This window comes from Dreissena polymorpha, chromosome 12 (assembly GCF_020536995.1).
Source record: "Dreissena polymorpha isolate Duluth1 chromosome 12, UMN_Dpol_1.0, whole genome shotgun sequence".
NCBI lineage: Eukaryota > Metazoa > Mollusca > Bivalvia > Myida > Dreissenidae > Dreissena > Dreissena polymorpha.
In genome coordinates, this window is record NC_068366.1 from 39,365,682 (window position 1) to 39,386,969 (window position 21,288).

A 21,288-nucleotide genomic window follows, 5' to 3' on the forward strand; every position below is an offset into this window, starting at 1 on the left:
GTGATACTTCGTATTGTAACGGAAGACACCCATCAATTACCGGTAATTGGAAGTACATGTAAATTTATGGCGTTTGTTGAAGTGTCACATATTCTGAAAATATCATGTTTGATAATGCACAAACTATAAATAATGTAACATTTTCACACCTGCAAAATAATGTTCTACTCAGCGTGCTTATAAGTCATTAAATAACGATTTGGCATCATGACACGTAGACATTTTATCACGAGGGCGTTCGTCCCAATTGTTGAATAGCAACAAATCATAACAAGAGGGAACTGTCGATGAGCCGATGAATAACGATAATGCGCATACTATTTAGATTCTCACATTATATTATTGCTTTCATTTTTTCTATGATATTGTAGCGTTCTGCCGATTGCGTAGATCTATTTATTGTTACTTTACAGATAGATTCTGGATGGTTAATAAAATGACTTTAAGACAATAAACGTTTCAAACTGTTTTTTTTATTCACTATATCCGTTCGCCTTCAACTTTAAACATTATACAATTAAAGTTGATATTACACGTATACAGGCACCCACTGTCTAACAAATTATGTGTACACTGATCCAATTGAACAGATACAGATTATTCCCAATATAGCGATATTTAAAAATATTCAATATAATCAGCTGATCAAAGACAGATCAATTCACACAAGTGCATTAATGCAATACATGCAGCTTACGCTTAAATAGTTACTTTTTATGTTATACTGTTAGTAAAGTATTAAGTATTAAAATAAACCATTTAAAAGTTAAAGCAATCAAACCACGTACTCGAAAGACTTTTAAGTTAGATTTTTGTTTAAAAATGACGTGGAGTTGGTTCCTATGAAATGACTGAGCGAGACTGCCTCGGAGCAAAAAATTGGCTCCTTATATACTCTGTGATGGGATCGACCATAAATCTGGGGCGAAAAGCGGTCGAAAAATGGTCGTAAGCTGGTCATATACCGACTATCGGCCAATGACCAAGAATACATGGGCAAAAAGTGGTCGGTGACGAAATAACTGGTCAATGACGTCATTATGACTTAGCTACATTCGAACGTCAACTTAACAACTGACTCAGTAAAACAGACAAATGGCAGCCATCTTGGATTTAAAATAAGAATTAAACATAAAGCGCAGTTAAATTATGACATTTACAAGAGCGGTGTATTATACCATGAAATGGTGTGGGCGTTTTCTGTTCGTTGCCGACATCCTTGACTTGGAATGAAAAGTATAATTTTAAAAAAGACGTTAGTGGGTACATCAAAATGTATAACCTCGGCACTTCGATGTACGTACGCTTATCGATAGCTACCGGTCACGTGACTAAGATACGACAAGGTTACAAGATAACGCATAAACCAATAAAATCGGATGATTAGTTTTTGCATAAAATTGAATTTACTACAGTAAGGCTAGTATTCCATCTATCCGCATCCGTATCCGCATCCGTTTCCGCAAAATCCGCTATATTCCATTTATCCGCATACCTCGAACCTATCTTTCTTTTTTGGGAAAAAAATATATGAATAAGACGGAAAATTATAATTAAAATACTAATTATGAAGGACAAGCGTGAATTTAAGTAGATATAAGGTAAAAATCATCAATCTGCTTGTTAGAGAATACAAATGGTTAATACCTGAAACATCTTTTTCTAGTGCCTCGGCTATGCTTTTCCAAACATTTGAAGTGAAATAAGAGTCCCGATATGCAGAACTTCGTTGGTTGTATAATTCCGGGTAATTTTCAACGAATTCGATTAGTTTTTCAGTTGATTTTTTAGATGACAGCTTCCCTCATCGTGCTACATGCCGTCCGTATCTTGTCCGCATCCGCATTAGAATGCTCACTTGAGCGTTCTTTTTCGGACGCCTATTGCGCGTGCGGATATGCAGATGCGGATGAATGGAATAAGCGCAGTGCATTTCAACTGGTTCTATTTTTTTGCGGATGCGGATTTGCGGATGCGGATGCAGATACGGACAGATGGAATAGTAGCCTTAAGGGTCAAATACTCGATTCAACTCCTGTCAATATACGCTCCGTGACCGGATCTACCGGAATCTAGCCAAATTCTACCAAAAAATACAATTAAACGTTATAATTTGTATATGTAATGATAATTATCATCGAATTGACCACAAATTATGAAATCCTATAAAATATATGACCCTCCAAAATCATCACAAGACTCCCAATTGACGCCCTCGTTAGGTGAGGATATTGCAAAACAATTTTGATATGTACTGTTTTAAATGCAAACGGTCGCGGAAAACTGCTTGTATGTATTTTATAATGAAGTTGATACAATATTTGCATACTGGATTGTGTTTTAAAGAATTGTGTTTACATGCACAAATACTTCAGCACTATAAGCACTAAATTACTTATCTCAGAGATGTTTTCTGTGTAAATCCTATTTCAAATAAACAATATAGCAAGTGGCAGTTAAATATATATATATATATATATATATATATATATATATGTGTACATTTGATTATAAGGTAGCGAGTGAATTAAATGAGTAATTGAAATGTTTGTAAAATAAATTATGTTTACTGATACATGTCTGAACTTTATTGTTTACATTATAAAAAGTTATATATTTTATCTATTTTATCATATTTAAATGAATAAAAAATAAACACATTAATGCTGGGTAAGTATACAATCGAAGCGTGATACTTCGTATTGTAACGGAAGACACCCATCAATTACCGGTAATTGGAAGTACACGTAAATTTATGGCGTTTGTTGAAGTGTCACATATTCTGAAAATATCATGTTTGATAATGCACAAACTATAAATAATGTAACATTTTCACACCTGCAAAATAATGTTCTACTCAGCGTGCTTATAAGTCATTAAATAACGATTTGGCATCATGACACGTAGACATTTTATCACGAGGGCGTTCGTCCCAATTGTTGAATAGCAACAAATCATAACAAGAGGGAGCTGTCGATGAGCCGATGAATAACGATAATGCGCATACTATTTAGATTCTCACATTATATTATTGCATTCATTTTTTCTATGATATTGTAGCGTTCTGCCGATTGCGTAGATCTATTTATTGTTACTTTACAGATAGATTCTGGATGGTTAATAAAATGACTTTAAGACAATAAACGTTTCAAACTGTTTTTTTTATTCACTATATCCGTTCGCCTTCAACTTTAAACATTATACAATTAAAGTTGATATTACACGTATACAGGCACCCACTGTCTAACAAATTATGTGTACACTGATCCAATTGAACAGATACAGATTATTCCCAATATAGCGATATTTAAAAATATTCAATATAATCAGCTGATCAAAGACAGATCAATTCACACAAGTGCATTAATGCAATACATGCAGCTTACGCTTAAATAGTTACTTTTTATGTTATACTGTTAGTAAAGTATTAAGTATTAAAATAAACCATTTAAAAGTTAAAGCAATCAAACCACGTACTCGAAAGACTTTTAAGTTAGATTTTTGTTTAAAAATGACGTGGAGTTGGTTCCTATGAAATGACTGAGCGAGACTGCCTCGGAGCAAAAAATTGGCTCCTTATATACTCTGTGATGGGATCGACCATAAATCTGGGGCGAAAAGCGGTCGAAAAATGGTCGTAAGCTGGTCATATACCGACTATCGGCCAATGACCAAGAATACATGGGCAAAAAGTGGTCGGTGACGAAATAACTGGTCAATGACGTCATTATGACTTAGCTACATTCGAACGTCAACTTAACAACTGACTCAGTAAAACAGACAAATGGCAGCCATCTTGGATTTAAAATAAGAATTAAACATAAAGCGCAGTTAAATTATGACATTTACAAGAGCGGTGTATTATACCATGAAATGGTGTGGGCGTTTTCTGTTCGTTGCCGACATCCTTGAATTGGAACCGTTACGAACACAGGAAGTAAGATGGCTGACGGCTGACAAAAATGTGATTTCACTCAAAGGAGTTTTACGATTTCTTAATGGATAATGGCATCTTAAGCAAAAAGGAACAAACATACAAAGAGACTAAGTAGAAATTGATTACATGCAATGGATATTACCATTCACAAACGTGAGTAAGAAGTTGAATATGTGCTTTAAGGATCAGTGTAATGAAATTTCGCGAGTCGTAATGTTACTTGCAATGTAAAGTCGGAACACAATCAAGCCCAGAATAAAATACATATTAAGTGTAAAATTGTGCTTATAAAATAATAAAATTTGATAAGCACAGTTTATACAAAACAACGTTGGACATGACTACTCGCGTTGGGTGCCTGTTTAAGATGACAAAACAACACCATCAAAAGGTAAGAATTGTTAAAACAAACATCTTTAAAGTCAATCAGAAATGCTTGGGCATTTCATTACCCCCCCCCCCTCGCACAAAATTGGCTCTCTTGAGTCAATTCACAAATGTCAATTTCAATTCATTTTAAACATGAATGAAAGTATACTTTCAAAAGTCCATTGGTGGCCTCAATAGCGAGGTTTCACGGTATTCAAATACTTATGTTCGAACTTTTATGAATAAACATTTAAACTAAAATTTGAAGTAACGTTATAAACAGTACATTAACAGATTGTTCATATGAACTTTCTGACAATGTCACTTCTTTATTGTGAAGTGTCTTTTTGTAAATTTAAACTTTAAACTGTAAAGATTATAATTAAAAACAATGTTCATGTACTGAGTGTTTAAAGTCACTTTCTAATGTTTTTAGAAACACTTTTCACTGATGAGCGGTTCTCTCTTCGCCGCAACCTGTCCATGTCGTCCCTCACCTGGAGCACGGCCGTGGTTACTCTGTGCAGCAAGTCGTTCTGCCTCTCCAACAACCGGGTATGGCGGCTCATTTCTGTCACAATCCTTTCTACACCTGCAGCCATATCCGAGGTTAGTTTTTGGATGTTCCCCAGGATAAGAGACGTTGGCACTGCTGTTTCAACACGCTCCTCGGGGACTTTCGGAAGGGATCTAGTGGGAGACGCTGATTGTCTGACCTTCTTTGCTGGAGTAGGCTGAACCTCGGGATCTACCCCTTTAGCCGTAGTTGACCCACTACACACCTTTTGCGCCAGCAACTCCAGAGGCTCTTCATCAAGGAAATCTAAGCTTGAGGTGTCATCCAGTTGCAGGACGATCTCATCCTGGATGGGTGTTCCGGGTGTCACAACCGACATGACGAACTTGGCTCCTGCAGTAGAATTTGGAGTCTTCGCAGGCTGGAATAGCTGGGCCTGACCTGCTGCCTTCGGTGTAGGCCTGTAGACCGGGACTTCATTAGTAATATGGTTCTGAATGAACCAGCCATTCGAGATGTCTTGAAGCGGAAGCGGCAGATGGTTGGGCACATAGGGTTGATGCCTGAACATGTTCAGACCCGTCGGCGCGACAGTGACTGGTGACTGGAGTTTAGGCGCCTGAGTAGTCGTAAGCCAATCAGGTAGTATTGGATTTTCTTCTGGGACATCCAACCACCCTTCTTCTGCTTCGTCCGCATGTGGCTCCGATACAGGGTCTCCCAAACGTTCAATGTCCAGCTCGGAGACAATGTAAGGGTTATCTGATTTATTCAGATATCGACGTAAATCCGTTACGCCCCTCATCTTCGCCTCCTTAACATGGGGTGCGAATTTTGTAACGTGATCCAGAAGGTGCTGCTGTGTCTGACATCTGAAGCTGCAGAGGCTGCATGTGTAAGGTACTTGGTCAAAAGTAACATGGTATTTGAAAAAATGGCCCACAAGTCTTCCCTTTCTGTCGGTCTTCTGACATTTTTTGCAGCGGTACTGCACCTTGGTTTCTTTGCTGTCTCCATATCCTGCAAATATAGCATCATTGATTGAAGGGCGAGTTACCGGTCTAGTTGAGGGAACCAATCTGTCTTTGATCAAAAACACTTTGTTTTGACCCCTTTAATTACACTGACTTTATGGTACTTTTTCACGAATTTAGAACTTTTGTGGATGACTGTGATACCATTAACATTTAAGTTACTTATTTATATATTTATTTAAAGTCTTGCGAGCTCGCCAAGTATCTGTGATATTAAGACTGTGATATAGTTAACACCGATTTGTATACGATCATCAGTGATATTATGAATGTGATATCGCTTATAATGCTTTGTTGAGTTTTTTGTTTATTGGTAATAACCTGTTTATTGTTAATATTCTTGTACACATGTCTGTGATAAACGGACTGGCTATAAACCAGACTTTTCTATCATAGTTTTTTTTACTTTCACTTTATTTTTATAGAGTACATTGTACATGTATGTATCAACAAATTCAAATTGCAGTATGAACAATCATATACTAACGAAGTAAAACTTTAAGCACTTGCTAAACCGAAACTTGATTAAATAATTTACACTATTTTTGCACTTCACTTTCAGTTTATTTTGCACTTTTAACACCCAAGCTGGGATGTTTTTGCCTCTGTACGGCTTCAATTTATCATGATGCACAAGTCTATTATGACCATCTCTGTCAATTTGTATCATGAAGTTAATTGCGGATCTCTTTTCTTTAATAAGCATAGGTCCCTCATAGGTTTGCTCGAGTTTAGGACAAGATCCAACTTTACGACTTTCGTTCAAACACCACACTGGGTCGCCCACTTTATATTCTTGGAGTGAAGCCTTCTGGTCGTACACTGCCTTGCTGCGCTTTGCTCTTTGTTTTACGTCGTTTCTGGCAATTTCATGGACACGGACCAGCCTTTCTCGAAGTTGTCCAATGTAGCCGGCTTGTTGCTCTGATATGGCATTGGGGGAAGGACTGACATACACGAGATCAGCTGGCAGACGGACTTCTTGACCCGAGACCATCATGTTTGGAGAGAAGCCTGTCGCCTCATGGGGTGCGGCTCTGTAAGCACCAGCGAGACTGCCAAGGTGCTGATCCCAGCTTGTCTGCTCCCCCGCTAAGTATGACTTTACCATTTTGATTAGCGTGCGATTGAACCGCTCCACTTGTCCGTTGTCTCTGGGATTCCGCGCACTGGTCCTCGACTTGGTAACCTGTAGAATACTGCACAGCTCTTTGAAGAGGTTGCTCTCAAATGCGGCACCTTGATCACTGTGTATCTGCAGCGGCGAACCTCATCGTGCGATGAAATGCTCAATGACCGCATTGGCACAGGTTTCCGCGGTTTGATCGGCTACGGGGATGACCTCAACATACTTCGTAAAGTAGTCGCTCATGACCAGGATGAACCGGATACCTCTAGATGTTACGGACAGAGGACCCAGGAAGTCCATGCAGAGAAGATCCCATGGAGCTCCTGACTTCAGGTGGCCCATTGGAGCTCGAGGTAGACGCTGTGGTTTCTTATTTGCTTCACAGACATCACATTGCTGGACATACAACTTCACGTCGGTCTTGAGGTCGTACCAGTAATGCAACTTGGTGATGTTCGCCTTTGTGCGTGTGATACCCTGGTGTCCTCCTACAACGGTGTCGTGCATCTGGCCAATCAGATTGGTCCTCAGCTGAGTGGGCACCACCAAACGTTTGACGGATACCCCATTGAACGGACACTTGAGGTACAGCACATCATCGTCTAGGTGGAGCTGCTCCCACATCAGTACGTAGTGTCGTGCTTCAGGGCTCCAGTAGGCTGTATCGTCTCTGGATGGCCTTCTTTGTTCTTTGAACAAGGACTTTACAGGACCGATGCAGGGGTCAGAATTTTGAAGCCTTGCCATTTCCTGTGGAGAGTATGTTCCCATCCAGGCCTTGGCTCTTGTCACCACTCTTGAGATGTTACCCGGGGTGCTATCATCGCTGCTCTTTTCACCTGACCTGACATCTGCTCTCTCTTCGAGAATAGGGGGTTTCCAGCTAGCCAGCATGATTTCCGCTCTGCGCTGACACTTCGAACATGGACCGCATTTGAGGGGCTCGCTCATGTCCACCTGGTCACAGGAACAGTCTCTAGGACTCTCACACCGTGAAAGTGCATCACAGTGTGCCTGCTTTGTGCCAGGGCGATACTTTCTTTCAGCACGGTTCATAGCTCTGCTTGCGTAAGAGATGACCCGCTCACGACCTTCTTGTTCTTGCGACAGTACGCCACCTATTCCCAGGCCAGATGCATCTACATCAAGCAAGAATGTTCCGCCATCATTGAGTGGATAGCCCATCACTTCCGGACTCTCCAGTGCCTCTTTAATGGCCTTAAAAGCTTCTTATTGCGCGTCATCCCAGTGGAAAACTGCGTCCTTGCAAGTGAGTTGTATCAGGGGACGGGCCTTGCGAGCGAAATCTTTGATGAATCTCCTATAGAAGAACCCGGTTGCCACGAACTGCTTTACCTGCTTTGGGGTGTTTGATTTTGGCCAGTCAAGAATTTTGGCTACGTTGGTTGGGTCTGGCTGTAAACATTCTTCTGACACGATGTGTCCTAAAAATCGCACCTTGGTTTGTAGCAGGTGACATTTGTTTGGTTTCAACTTTAATCCGGCTAACCGTAGCCGACTGAGCACCTCGTCCACCCGGCTCATATGACCTTCGAAATTAGCGTGGTAGATGATTATGTCATCGATGTACACCAGACAGGTCAACCACTGCAGGCCTTGGAGTGCCAACTCTATCGTTCTCTGAAAGGTACTAGCAGCATTATTGAGCCCAAACGGCATACGGGTCATCTCGAATTGCCCGAACTTGCAAACGAACGCACTTTTGGGTATATCTGCTTCCTTTAAGAGAATCTGGAAATAACCTGACGTAAGGTCCAAACTGCTGAAGTACTTCGATCCTGCTACTGCGTCCAAGCAATCTTGCACCCTTGGCAACGGGAAACCGTCCTGCTTGACTAAAGCATTCACCCTCCTATAGTCCACACAAGGTCGTACCGATCCGTCCTTTTTCTTCACCAGGACTATCGGGCTTGCCCATGGAGAGGTGCTCTCACGGATAACACCTTTCTGCAAGAGGTCTTCTATTGCTTGCTTTTCTGCCTTGGCATACGCTAGTGGGACTCTCCTTGGCCTTTGTTTTACAGGTGCCGCACTATCGGTGTTGATGGCGTGCTCGGCCAGATGTGTTAGACCAAGATCCCAGTCATCTTTTGAGAAGTTATCACTGTGTTTGATAAGAAGGCTTGCTATTTGTTGGGCTTCTTGATGACCCCTCCCCAAAGTGGATCGCTCAAACAGGTTAATCAGGTGCTCCGGTATCTCTTTTGACGCTGACATGGGTATGCTTTTGATATGATCCGACTTTGCAGACTCTTGACTTGTCTTCACTCGGCGGATGGCTGCATGGTTCCATTTGTCTTCAGTACATTCTTTTTTGGCCAGCACACTTACGATGCGCTCGATCCTTTCTGCCCTACCGATTTCGGTGTCTTGTCGAAGCATGACTTCCGTGGAGAAAGGATTTAAAATCCTGATGCTACATGTTGGTGATTGATTGACATTGACCAACGTTGTTGCCATTCGAAGTGCATACATGCCCTCTAACTGTTGGACAGGTTCGACTATGAAGTCAGAGTTGACGTCTTCGTCATCGTCTGTGAAGCGCTCCACAAATACGCTTACAACTGCCTCGGCCATACCAGGAAGTATTATGTCGTTTGCTACCGTAACGCGCCTGGCCCTGTTTTACTTACCCACCTGGAATATAGATATCTCGAGCCTATCGAGGAGGATCTGGTTGCTGCTTAACAAGATATCTGCTGGTTCTCCGTGTCTTCCCTTAAGAATGTCGTACCCCAGCAATGCTTTGTCTTCTATTTCTGCAATGATGACCTTTTCAGACAGTAAAAGTGGGCCCAGCTCAAGATCCATTATCGCTTCACCAGCATCCTTAATTGGTGCCCCGTTTGCACCAACCAATCGGGATGATCTGTCCAACAGCGGACGTGAAGTGACCGGCAACTGATTAAATGCCCTCGTCGAGATGATGGTCCGTGAAGCACCCGTATCTGCCGTGAACGTTACCGGATGACCGTTAACCTTGTCGTGTACATAAACCCCTTCTGCCAACTTCCTTGGCCTCTGTACATCCCTATTGGTAGCGGCTTCATCCGTACGGCTACGGATCTGTTGCTTCTCCTCCTGTCCATCATGGCCTTTGTAGCTCTCTAATGGGACCTCCCTTTGGCCGCAAGGGCTGGTCCCTGTTCGTTTAAATGGTTGTCTGCTGTCTTCCTTAACTCGGTCTTGACGTTTGGCGAACCTTGTTTAGTGGCTGTACACTCCCTAGCGTAGTGACCCTTCTCATGGCACTTGAAGCATTCGACCTCCCTCTTTAACCAGGGTCTTCTTTCCGATTTCTGTGCCTCTAGAGATTCAAGCCTTTTAAGGATCTGCTGCATTAGTGCCTCCTGCCGGTCAATCGCCGACTCGCTGGACCAATGCTGTTTCTCCGTGTTGGGACTACGCATTTCAGTAGTCTTATACTGCCTCTTGTACGGACTTTCGTGCTGCCTGGTGTCCCGATGTCGCTTCTTGTCGTCGGCCTCCATGCACTCTGTTGCTCTCCTGGTAGGCCGGCGCTGCTTCCAATCGCCCTTATGGGTGCTTTTAGTGATTTGCAAGAAGGAAACGGCGTAGAAGACGGCGTCTTCAATATTGGATGGCTCTTTATTAAACTCGACTTCAAAACGAGCGTCCTGGTCTAGGAGACCATCTAAAAATTGGCGTGCCAGATCTTCTTCACGCGTGCGCCTATCCCGATGCGGATGTCCCTTGTCATAGAGCATCTTCAAATTAGCCGCGTACTCTTCTACGGACTCGCTGTGTTGCTGCACTCGATGGTTGAATCTAGAAGCAAACAAGCGTGCTGACTCCAGCACTCGGTATCGCCCCCCTATCTCAGATACTAAGGATTGGTAGTTGCTTACCACCGATGCGTGAAGCTGCGTAAAGACAAACTCGGCCGCCTGCCCTTCTATGTTTTGCAGCAGATGGCCTAGCCTTCGCTCGTCTCCCCAACCCATGCGGTCTGCAATGGTATCGAACCTGGCAATCCAAACTTGCCAGTTTTCATTGCCGATAAATGGGGACACCTTGATCCGCTCGTTGGTGGGCATGCATACCCGTTGAGGAGCCCGCTGAGGTGGCGAAGTAAACTGATGGGTTGAAGGCGCTGCCCACGGTTGATTGTTATCTCCCCCTGCGTTGAAGCTTGGAGCATCCGGTCTTAGGGCGGACATGTTGACATTAATCAGGGCCGTGCCATCGAGGGAAGCAGGCTGTTGCAATGAACTACCCTGATCACCAACCGGCCTAGCTCTGGTGCTAGTCTGCGCATTGGCCGATGCCTCTGGGTGAGACCCCTTTGCTGCCTTAACCTCAGTGGCAAGGTCCCTGATACAATTCTGAAGCGTATCTACGGCCTTCCAGAGGTCACGAGATGATCTACGGCGAGATGGTTGTTTGCTTAGACTCATGGGTCGGTGTGTAGAATCGCTATCAGAGGCTTCTGATACTGTTTCCGGGTCGATATAAGCGGCGCCTGGACTCTCTGCATTAACCGGGCCACCCTTATTGTAAGGGAGATTGAACTGGACTTCAGGGTCACTGTTGGCCATTTTATGTTATGTTGTTTAATCTAATGTCTCAATAAATGATTTAAAATTATAAGAGTTCAATTTTCTGTTCACAATAAAAGTTATATTCTTTGTTGTTAGTTAACCGTGTGTTACTAAACCAGACCTTTAATATAAACGAAATAGGTTCGGTAGCGTTCTTATTCTTCTCGAAGACTAGGAACAAATCACTGAATAGATGAATGTAACAGTATTCCACCGTATACGTGTAATATCAACTTTAATTGTATAATGTTTAAGTTGAAGGTAAACGGAAATAGTGAATAAAAAAACAGTTTGAAACGTTTATTGTCTTAAAGTCATTTTATTAACCATCCAGAATCTATCTATAAAGTAACAATAAATAGATCTACGCAATCGGCAGAACGCATAATGCATGCATATGCAACCACTTACCCCTAAAAACTAATTCCAAAATGATATATTTTCTTTGCAACAACTGTTTTAACTCTAAATTTGATTTACTTGAAAACGAAAGTAGCCATCGCTCTTGAACCCGCCTTAGCAGTGAATTACACAGACAGAGCCAGGCACATAAATATCCAATCAACAACAACAACGATGTTTTAATAAATGTAAATAAATGAAAAATACTTATCATTCTGATTGTACTGGAATTAGTTTTTAGGGGTAAGTGGTTGCATATGCATGCATTATTTGACACGCCTCGATGTTTTAAAGGAATAGGACGCGAGCTATCGATTAAGGGGCAAAAATTAAAAAATATTGTTTGAAAGTCTGTCGAAGATTTATTCGGGTTGACAAATGGACTGGAAATATTGGTTGGTTATCGACCGACTGTGAGGTAACGGCTGGACAGATTTTTTTTAAGTTTACTTTTTTTTAAAGGTTGTCCAATTGCCCATAGGAGGATCAAGGGATGCTTTTGATTAAAGCTACTTTTGACATTTTTGCGGCCCGCGAAGACAGGTCTATGATAAATTCTAGTTACTGACCTTGTTATAATTCCAATATCAGAGGGTGGGGATTTTTTTTCATGGCTCTTTGTCAATTTTTTTCTCATTAAACATGATTTTATATATTTATTTGAATATATTGGGCTCCTAAAAATAAAATAAAAATACTATCCAGGGTACGTTACTTCCACCTGTGATTTCACTCAAAGAAGTTTTACGGTTTCTTAATGGATAATGGCATCTTAAGCATAAAGGAACAAACATATAAAGAGACTAAGTAAAAATTGATTACAGGCAATGGATATTACCATTCACAAACGTGAGTAAGAAGTTGAATATATGCTTTAAGGATCAGTGTAATGAAATTTCGCGAGTCGTAATGTTACTTGCAATATAAAGTCGGAACACAATCAAGCCCAGGATAAAATACATATTAAGTGTAAAATTGTGCTTATAAAATAATAAAATTTGATAAGCACAGTTTATACAAAACAACGTTGGACATGACTACTCGCGTTGGGTGCCTGTTAAAGATGACAAAACAACAACATCAAAAGGTAAGAATTGTTAAAACAAACATCTTTAAAGTCAATCAGAAATGCTGGGGCATTTCAATATGTTCCTGTTTTGCACAATAACCGGTAAATTGACGAAGTAAGTGAAACGTGAATCATGTAAGCCATACATGTTAAGTTTTGATTTATATTACGCAGGTTTAGGTCCAGAAAGGCCAAAAACCAAAAAGGCCGCATACCAAAAAGGCCGAATACCAAAAAGGCCTTACCAAAAAGGCCCCAAAGCGTACCAAAAAGGCCAAAAAATGAACCAAAAAGGCCTTAAAGCAATTATTGTTATTTTAGGTTTCAAATTGTGTTTACAAACAAATACACATAAATCAATTTGGAATAAGTCATAAAACAGGTATGAAGTTTTTTATTTTCTTTATTTGTTGTTTATGTTTGAATATACTTTTACGACATATACAGTCAATGTACAGGCACAGTCACACAATTTATATAACAAAATATACAGTTACAAGAAAACATTTACAGACGATATACAGTCACACTGACAAAATACAACATAATAACATAATAATATTGTTAAAAGTGTGAATGCTTTTTTTTTATTAAATCAAAATAGAGTACGACATAAAACATGTATGAAGTTGTTAATTTTCTTTATAAGAAAATATACATAATTTCAATTAATTGAAAAAGATGTACGACATAAAACATGAATGAAGTTTTTTTAATTTTCTTTTTTACAAAATAATGAATATACATAATTTCTATTAATTTCAATTACATAATAATATTGTTCAACATAATTCTATTTTCTATTACATCAAAATGGAGTAAAACCTGTAAGAACTTTTGTTATTTTCTTAATTACAAAAAATACATTTACAACAAAAATTACATAGAATATACAGTCAACGTGACAAAATACAACATAATTTAAACTACATAATAAAATAAACATGTGCATTACTCCAGCACAACACCGTACACTTGACCGACCTTGGCCAGGAATTCGGAGGTGGTGCATTGTTTCGCCTCATACTTGTCACATAAATTAGAAATCGAAAGCGGTCGTTATCATAAGATACTATGCGAAAATAGAAAATGTAAGTTTTGCAACGGACACGCCATAGAAAACGAGTATACCTTTTTACTTGTTACGTCCTCTATATAGAAAAATTAGAAAGGAACATTTAAATCCATATTTTCAAAGGTGGCCAACGTTAAATAAATTTGACATTCTAATGCAGTCGGCTAATAAAAAAGACATTATAAACTTTGCTAATAATGCTAATAAAATGCGTAATAATATATACAATCAGTTATGATTTTCAATAATATCACATAGAATAAAGCATGTTTATTTATTTCGGTTTAAGTCTTCCGAATTGAATGTACCTAGTTTTATATCGTTAAACGTTAAGAAACTATTTTAAAATGCGCAAGTAATTATCAATAGGTGTCAACAAGTGTCATTTTACACCATATGTGGGCTTTCTACTAATCCGTTATCAAAACAAATGCCGCAAACTGTGAATGACCATTGACACTTGGTTACCCGGTCTGATTAGCGAGTTTTTGTGTACATGCAAATTCTTTCAACTTCTTATAGTTTAAACATTGCTAAAAACAGTTTAAGAGGAAATTAATAATATATAATAATATATTATGTACTTAATTATATATGTTATATATATTAAATATTTGTCTTTTAACAGTCACTAATCCATATGCGTATATCTTATTTAATTTATTTTATTGTTTTACATAGTAATTAAGAATAACGTTGTACTCTATATGTTGTGTGTGTTACTTTTTTGACGACATTTACTATGTTATACGATAGGAGGCCATACCACAACACTCACAAAATGTCAACACACAATAAATTAACACTCGTGAAGAAATACGCATAATTTACACGATTTAAAAACACTATAATTTTTATATATTTCAAACGCCAAATAAAGTCCGGTATAATTTCCATTATAATGAATAAAAAAAGAAACTATTATAGACAACTTTGACACATAAACGGGTTATATATTTCTCAATAATTCTGGATCTTATATATATATTTGGCCGCCACGTAAGTTTACAACACCTTCATTACTTATTTGTTACAATTTTAGATGCAAACAGAAAGTTCAGAGAAAAATATAATTTTCTTAAATGGATAATTGCTACGTGCTTATTGGCGATCATTATGCCGACTTTGATTACAAAATTAACGGCTTTTAATTAAAAAACTGGAACATCTACTACTCAAGGAAAAATAGTGTGACTAACGAACAATTCATACTGTATGCAATAATTCGCGATAATTTTGCCGACTTTGATTATAAAATTAACGGCTTTGAAGTAGACTTATAAAAAAGTTATGACTATTTAATAGATATGATAATTATATTCAGCATAACTATTCAATGATAATAAAAAATATTGTATGGCCTTTTTGGTATACCATGAGGCCTTTTTGGTTCACTTATGTGGCCTTTTTGGTGCGGCCTTTTTGGGAAAGCCTTTTTGGTAAACGGCCTTTCTGGTACTATACCGTCAGTGTCCGACAAATTTCTTATATTTCAGGTAGCCCACTGGGCTACCAATAAAAATATTTGGTAGCCCATAAAATGTTCCTACAAAATGATAAGAGGCAGGTTTTCATCTTTATTTTATTTCTTCATTTACATATACAAAATATGTACACATACATATACATAATCTGTATCTGTATCTGTATGGTAGTCGAAACTAGCTCACTTATGAGCAAAACTTATCGAGGGTGTGGTGTGTGCCCTTTGATGTTAAAATGTTAGTAGCACGATTTAATTAGAACACTTTTGAATTGGTCACTTTTAGAACAAGTCACAACACTGTCTGGTAAAGAGTTCCAGTCCCGAATAGTACGCGGAATAAAAGAGTATTTATAAATGTCAGTGTTACTTGTTGCCAGTTTGATGGATTTAGAATTATGGTTACGTTGTGGGCGTTTGTTGACTTCTAGGAGATTGTCAGCGGGGACGGCCACCAGGTCGTAGATGATCTTGTGGAAGAAAACCAATCGTTGGTCTCTACGTCGGTCCTTCAATGGTTGCCATTTCAGTTCTTTGAGCATTTCTGTTACGCTGCTCTTGCTTTTGTAGTTGTTACAGACAAAACGTGCTGCACGCCGTTGTACTCCTTCCAGTTTGTCAATGTCTTTTTAAAGATATGGATCCCACACAATGCTTGCATAGTCCAAAATTGAACGTACTAGTGATATGTATGCCTGTTCTTTGAAGTTTTTGTTGCTGTGTCTTAAGTTTCTCCTCATGAATCCAAGAATACTGCTTGCTCTGTTACAGACGTTATTAACATGTTTATTAACTTTATTAATACAGCAAGTAGTCTGATGTACACAGTCAATATCGTTAATTAATGTTACAGTACAGGCACCGTGTACTTAAATATAAATGTACCAAAGAAAATCATATACTACCCTACCGTAACCCAAATTCGACGACACCTAAATTTGACGATGTTCTATTTGTATCGATTAAATGGATGATTATTGTCTTGGAATCATTTCAAAGTAATACATCAGAGTTTAAAATTATTATTTTGTGCTATTAAACATTTCATTATTTCTTTCATTATTTGCTAAATATTGCTTCATGTAACCGTTACATCGTCGAATTTGGGTCACACTGGGATACATGTAGATATTACATGTATGTGCACATGTATGTGTACTTAAATTCGGACAGCACGTTATGTTGGAAACGTAAATAAAGCGTTTAGATGATCAATACGATTGACTCGTATGGTGTAAATCAATGCAATTGCCATTTTTAACAACAAATACCGAGTTTCAAAAAATCAAGAATATTAAATCATTTATTTACTTGTATCCAACTTTAAGTACTGTCCGAATTTACGTAGCGCATCCGTATGTTACGACACTTGTGCGCAGTCAGTATACAATACAATAATTGTTTCAATAATGAAGGAACTGATATAGTGTAACGGTAACGATACAGTGTGTTTACATTATATTTTATTAAGAGGAAATGTCAATGCCAAATAATTCGCGAGATATCCCGGTACTTTAGTTGAAATTCACAACGAAACTTTTAATGGAAATTAAATGATCTCAATTTTGTACCCGCTACGAAATTCTTATTTACAAATAAATACACCCATGCCAATTTTTGAGCGCTTTTAATCTGGACAAAGAAATTCATTTATTAAATGTAGAATTTTGTAACCTAAAATAGCTGTACACAACGCGTGCAAAGCGTGGCAGGGGATTTACGCATGTTGCAATTGAACGGTCCTGATTGGAAGCTTATTGCATCATATCTTTAAATAGAACCATATGCCGAAATTCATTTGACACTTTAGAAAATTTCAAACGTTTGTGTATGACTTTTATCGTCTATATTACCCACCCATAATTTGGTTTAAAAAATATAAATTGGGCATATATGTTTTTTTTTATTAACAGTCGATTAATCCAATTAAAAATTGACAATGCAAACTAATTAGCAGGTGTTAACCGCGTTCACACCGTTGTTATTAAAATTCATTTTCGGTTTCGTTACCGTTTTGAAGAATCCGCTATTGTTATGATTTATTTAATGTTCGGCGTCCTTGGATATTTAACGACATCAAAAACGTTGTCGCTATTACTCATTGTTACGTTTAACAAAGAATTCCAAACTGCGAACTGATGTTGCATCATGTGCGCCAACGATCCAACCGGCTCTCATTATATTATTAGCAGACGACAAATGATGATTCTGATTGGATGATTAAAATACACTGTTACTGTTTACGACATTACCGCAAGTGATCGGTGACTGATTAGATAATTGATTGCACTTTGTTATCGGATAATAAGCAATACACAGTGTAGAAACACATGGTAAGCGTGTTTATTGTACGTATGTCTGTCAATAAAACGGGCTACCGCTCTTATAGATTTATAGTAGCCCGGCGGGCGTCAGCTGGAAAATTTCAGTAGCCCGATGAAAAATTTGGTAGCCCCCGGGCTCCGGGCAATGGATTTGTCGGACACTGTATAGTATAGTATAGTATACCATTACGCAATGTTGCGGAATTTATGTACATACCAAATCGTTATAAAGGAATTGCAACTGACTTTGTACTTGTACACTTCACACTGACTTTAATTAAAAATAGCTTAACAAATTGTAGATTAATTATAATTTTATACCAGAAAATAAAAAAATGAATATCAATAGTGAATTGTATTGTATATACATCGAAGTCATTTTACAATACAGCAGATACATGATTTGCATCAACGATCTATTTAAGACGATTATCAATTATTAAATCGAATTTTCATACTTTTATATTCAATGAAAATTATGTATTTTGCTACATTACAATGTTTTTTTCTTAAACTTAAAAAATGTATTAGAAACGTATATAAAAACCGTCAGAAATAAACAGCTATCTAGTATTTGGTACAAGAATTTTGCTCAAACGAGGAAAAATAGAAAGATTGCTCATTTGATTACAGCAATACTTTAATAGTGGATTGAGAGACAACATTTACTTTTTCGAAAATTATTGTGCTAATTAAGTTGTGAATACCTCTGTCACAAACATACACCGATTAACGTCCGATCAGCGGACGAAGAATTGTTTCGCTGATCGGGCTTCCGGATTAATTTTTGATCTCACACAAAAAAAAACCGACAAAGGACGCGGAAAGGAATCGAGTTGAGATCGAAAAAAGATCGGACGATCAACGCACTGCTATTGCCCGGCGTGCGCCCGACAAAGGATTGATTGTAAATGTATCATAACGAGAGCCGTCCGTCGGGCATCGTGCGGAGGCCCTCCGGCAATCAGACGGTCGCCGACCGATGAATATGCCCCTTCGATAATTAGCTTTCCTTTTGCCGATATACGTTCAATGAATCCGATTTCAGGCGATCGCCTGGCGATTACCGTGCGTTGATCGTCCGATGTTGTTTCGATCTCAACTCGATTCCTTCTCGGGCAAACGCCCCGCCATGCCTCCATGGATACCGTATCCGCAACATATCTGACACGGCTGTTAACAGACCCAACAGTCAGTAAAATCAAGCGGCACCGATTGCCTTCCTGCCAAACGCTCGGCAGTAAAGATGTTCATTAGTAAAGGTGGCTCATAAGCCAAACTAGCCAGCCATAATCGCGAAGATATGCACATGTACAAGTTTTTCATTTTAATTTTCAAGTGCATTTACATATTTGTCCATTTTTGCACTTGTAATACGGGCAAAAGCCCGCGAAGCGGGCGTTGACCGTTCATACATATGGAAATTTAGACCATAAAATTACATTAGAATACCCTATAGGGATGCGTCTCGAAATAATTTGCCATGCGACATATATTTTCGCGATGCTATTTATGACCTTGAACAAATCAACAACACTTTGACATATGCTAAATCACATGTAAATACATACCTCAGGAAAAATTATATCAATGACATCATAATTGTGTAGCGAATCGCACTAAATATTCTCGCATTATTTGTTTTTCTTCGCAACCGTTCCAGATTTAAGTCATTACTCAATCATCTCCCCTGAATACTCTGCAGTGGGTATAAGCCGAAGACTGGTTCACTACATATAGCGACAGTCTTTACCAAACACAATTTACGTGAACATAACCCGTCTTAAATATATTGCCGAATCTCAGATCTTGTCGAATTTATTTGCTTTGATCTTTTCGATATCTTATTGTTATTCTGACAAATTACAAACGCTTGTTAATAAATTATTTGTTTTAAACATTATAGTTGGCATCTCTATTCTTCCAGTATTCTCGCGGTATTTCAATAACGACACCCTACTGTTTATTTGTCAGAATTTTTGACGCATTTTCAATTCGCTCTCAGAAAGAAGTTTTACGTGTGATCATGAGCAATATTCTGGTAAGTTGTCGTTGTTATCCACCAGAAACACATTTATTCACAAAATTCAAAGATATTCCGATTTAACTTTTTAGTCTTTTAGCTTTAATTTTTAACGTATTTACACCTTGTCTGCTCGCACTTTACCGATATCCCGAAAGGTTTCATATCACTATAATTAGTTTAGGCCTAAAACCACAAAATCCGATACCGTTGGATTTTCGTACCACAATCTTACGTAAAAAATCTTCCAGATTCGAAATCAACAAAAAACAAGACATTTATAAATTATCTGCATTATTGATCAAATTTTAAGATATTTGTTGATTTTCCGTTTTTAGAAGCTGTTCTGCCAAGGCAAGTGCTGGGCATCACACAAGCCATTCTATCCAGCAAAACTGACAGTTTTGGTTTACAGAAATCAACAAAGGAGGGATTCCTGAACTATCAAAATTTCCAATCTATACACACAGTTATTATCTGTGGTGATCTTTATTGGTTCTGTTTGTTTACTTGGATGGAACATGTGTGAACTCTTCTAGAACTTTGAAAAGTCTATACATGTCTATCTATAAACAAACATCAGCTTTGGTATTATAAGATCAGATGCGCAATCAATGTCAAAGGGTTGTTAAATTAACAATTTGAAGGCAATTATGCTGAAAAAATATGAAAGCTCCCATGCAAATTTTGTCTGTATATCCACAAGTGTCTGCCGATAATTGTCAAACTAGTAATACAAAACTTACCACAAGTATGTAAAAGCACTAAGTACCTGTGATCATTTTTAGTAAGATAGTGTAATTATAAACAGTAGCAAATAGCTTGTTTAGTAAATGCATAATGCAATTAATATGATTTCCGTTCTATTGTGTAATTAATAAATTGGTTGTTACTTGTTAATCCATGATAAATGTTGTATGGCTAGTACAAAACCAGCAATGTTAATTTTGTAAAAGGTAATACAATAACACCACTTTGTAATTTCATATACGTAAATATTCTTGAAATGTAGGTTGATGACAGTGTCATAGTTTTACTTATTTTGTAACTTTTATTTTATGTGCAAAAAAAATGATGTGAAGTGTTTTGTATCTCCACACAATACCACATACCTTTTTATATATGTACTGTGTTATGTGTTATTTGAATGTTTAAATAAAAAATATGGATGATATAGCATGATGCATTCTAATATTTGCATTCACATTGTAACTATAGAGCTAAGTGTATGCAGTTTAGACTGTGATTTTAGAATTGCTACAAAATGGCTTGTTTTTTAGTGGCGACAAAATTTAAACTATTCAACAATAGTTTGCGAAAGAAAATTAGAAACCTGCAAGATA

The 21,288-nt window shown here is 38.2% G+C and overlaps 3 protein-coding genes across 4 annotated transcripts in view; 2 read left to right on the forward strand and 1 right to left on the reverse strand.

Moving 5' to 3' along the window:
* The window catches only part of LOC127853811 (organic cation transporter protein-like), a 289,143-nt gene that overhangs the window by 134,702 nt on the left and 133,153 nt on the right, over positions 1–21,288 (forward strand). The gene's annotated exons all lie outside the window — the stretch shown is intronic.
* LOC127853818 (uncharacterized) overlaps positions 1–21,288 on the forward strand; it is a 289,097-nt gene that overhangs the window by 111,083 nt on the left and 156,726 nt on the right. The window lies entirely within an intron of this gene.
* LOC127852543 (uncharacterized) lies at positions 7,128–8,171 on the reverse strand. The gene has a single exon (XM_052386498.1). The coding sequence runs from the start codon at positions 8,169–8,171 to the stop codon at positions 7,128–7,130; it is 1,044 nt and encodes a 347-aa protein (XP_052242458.1).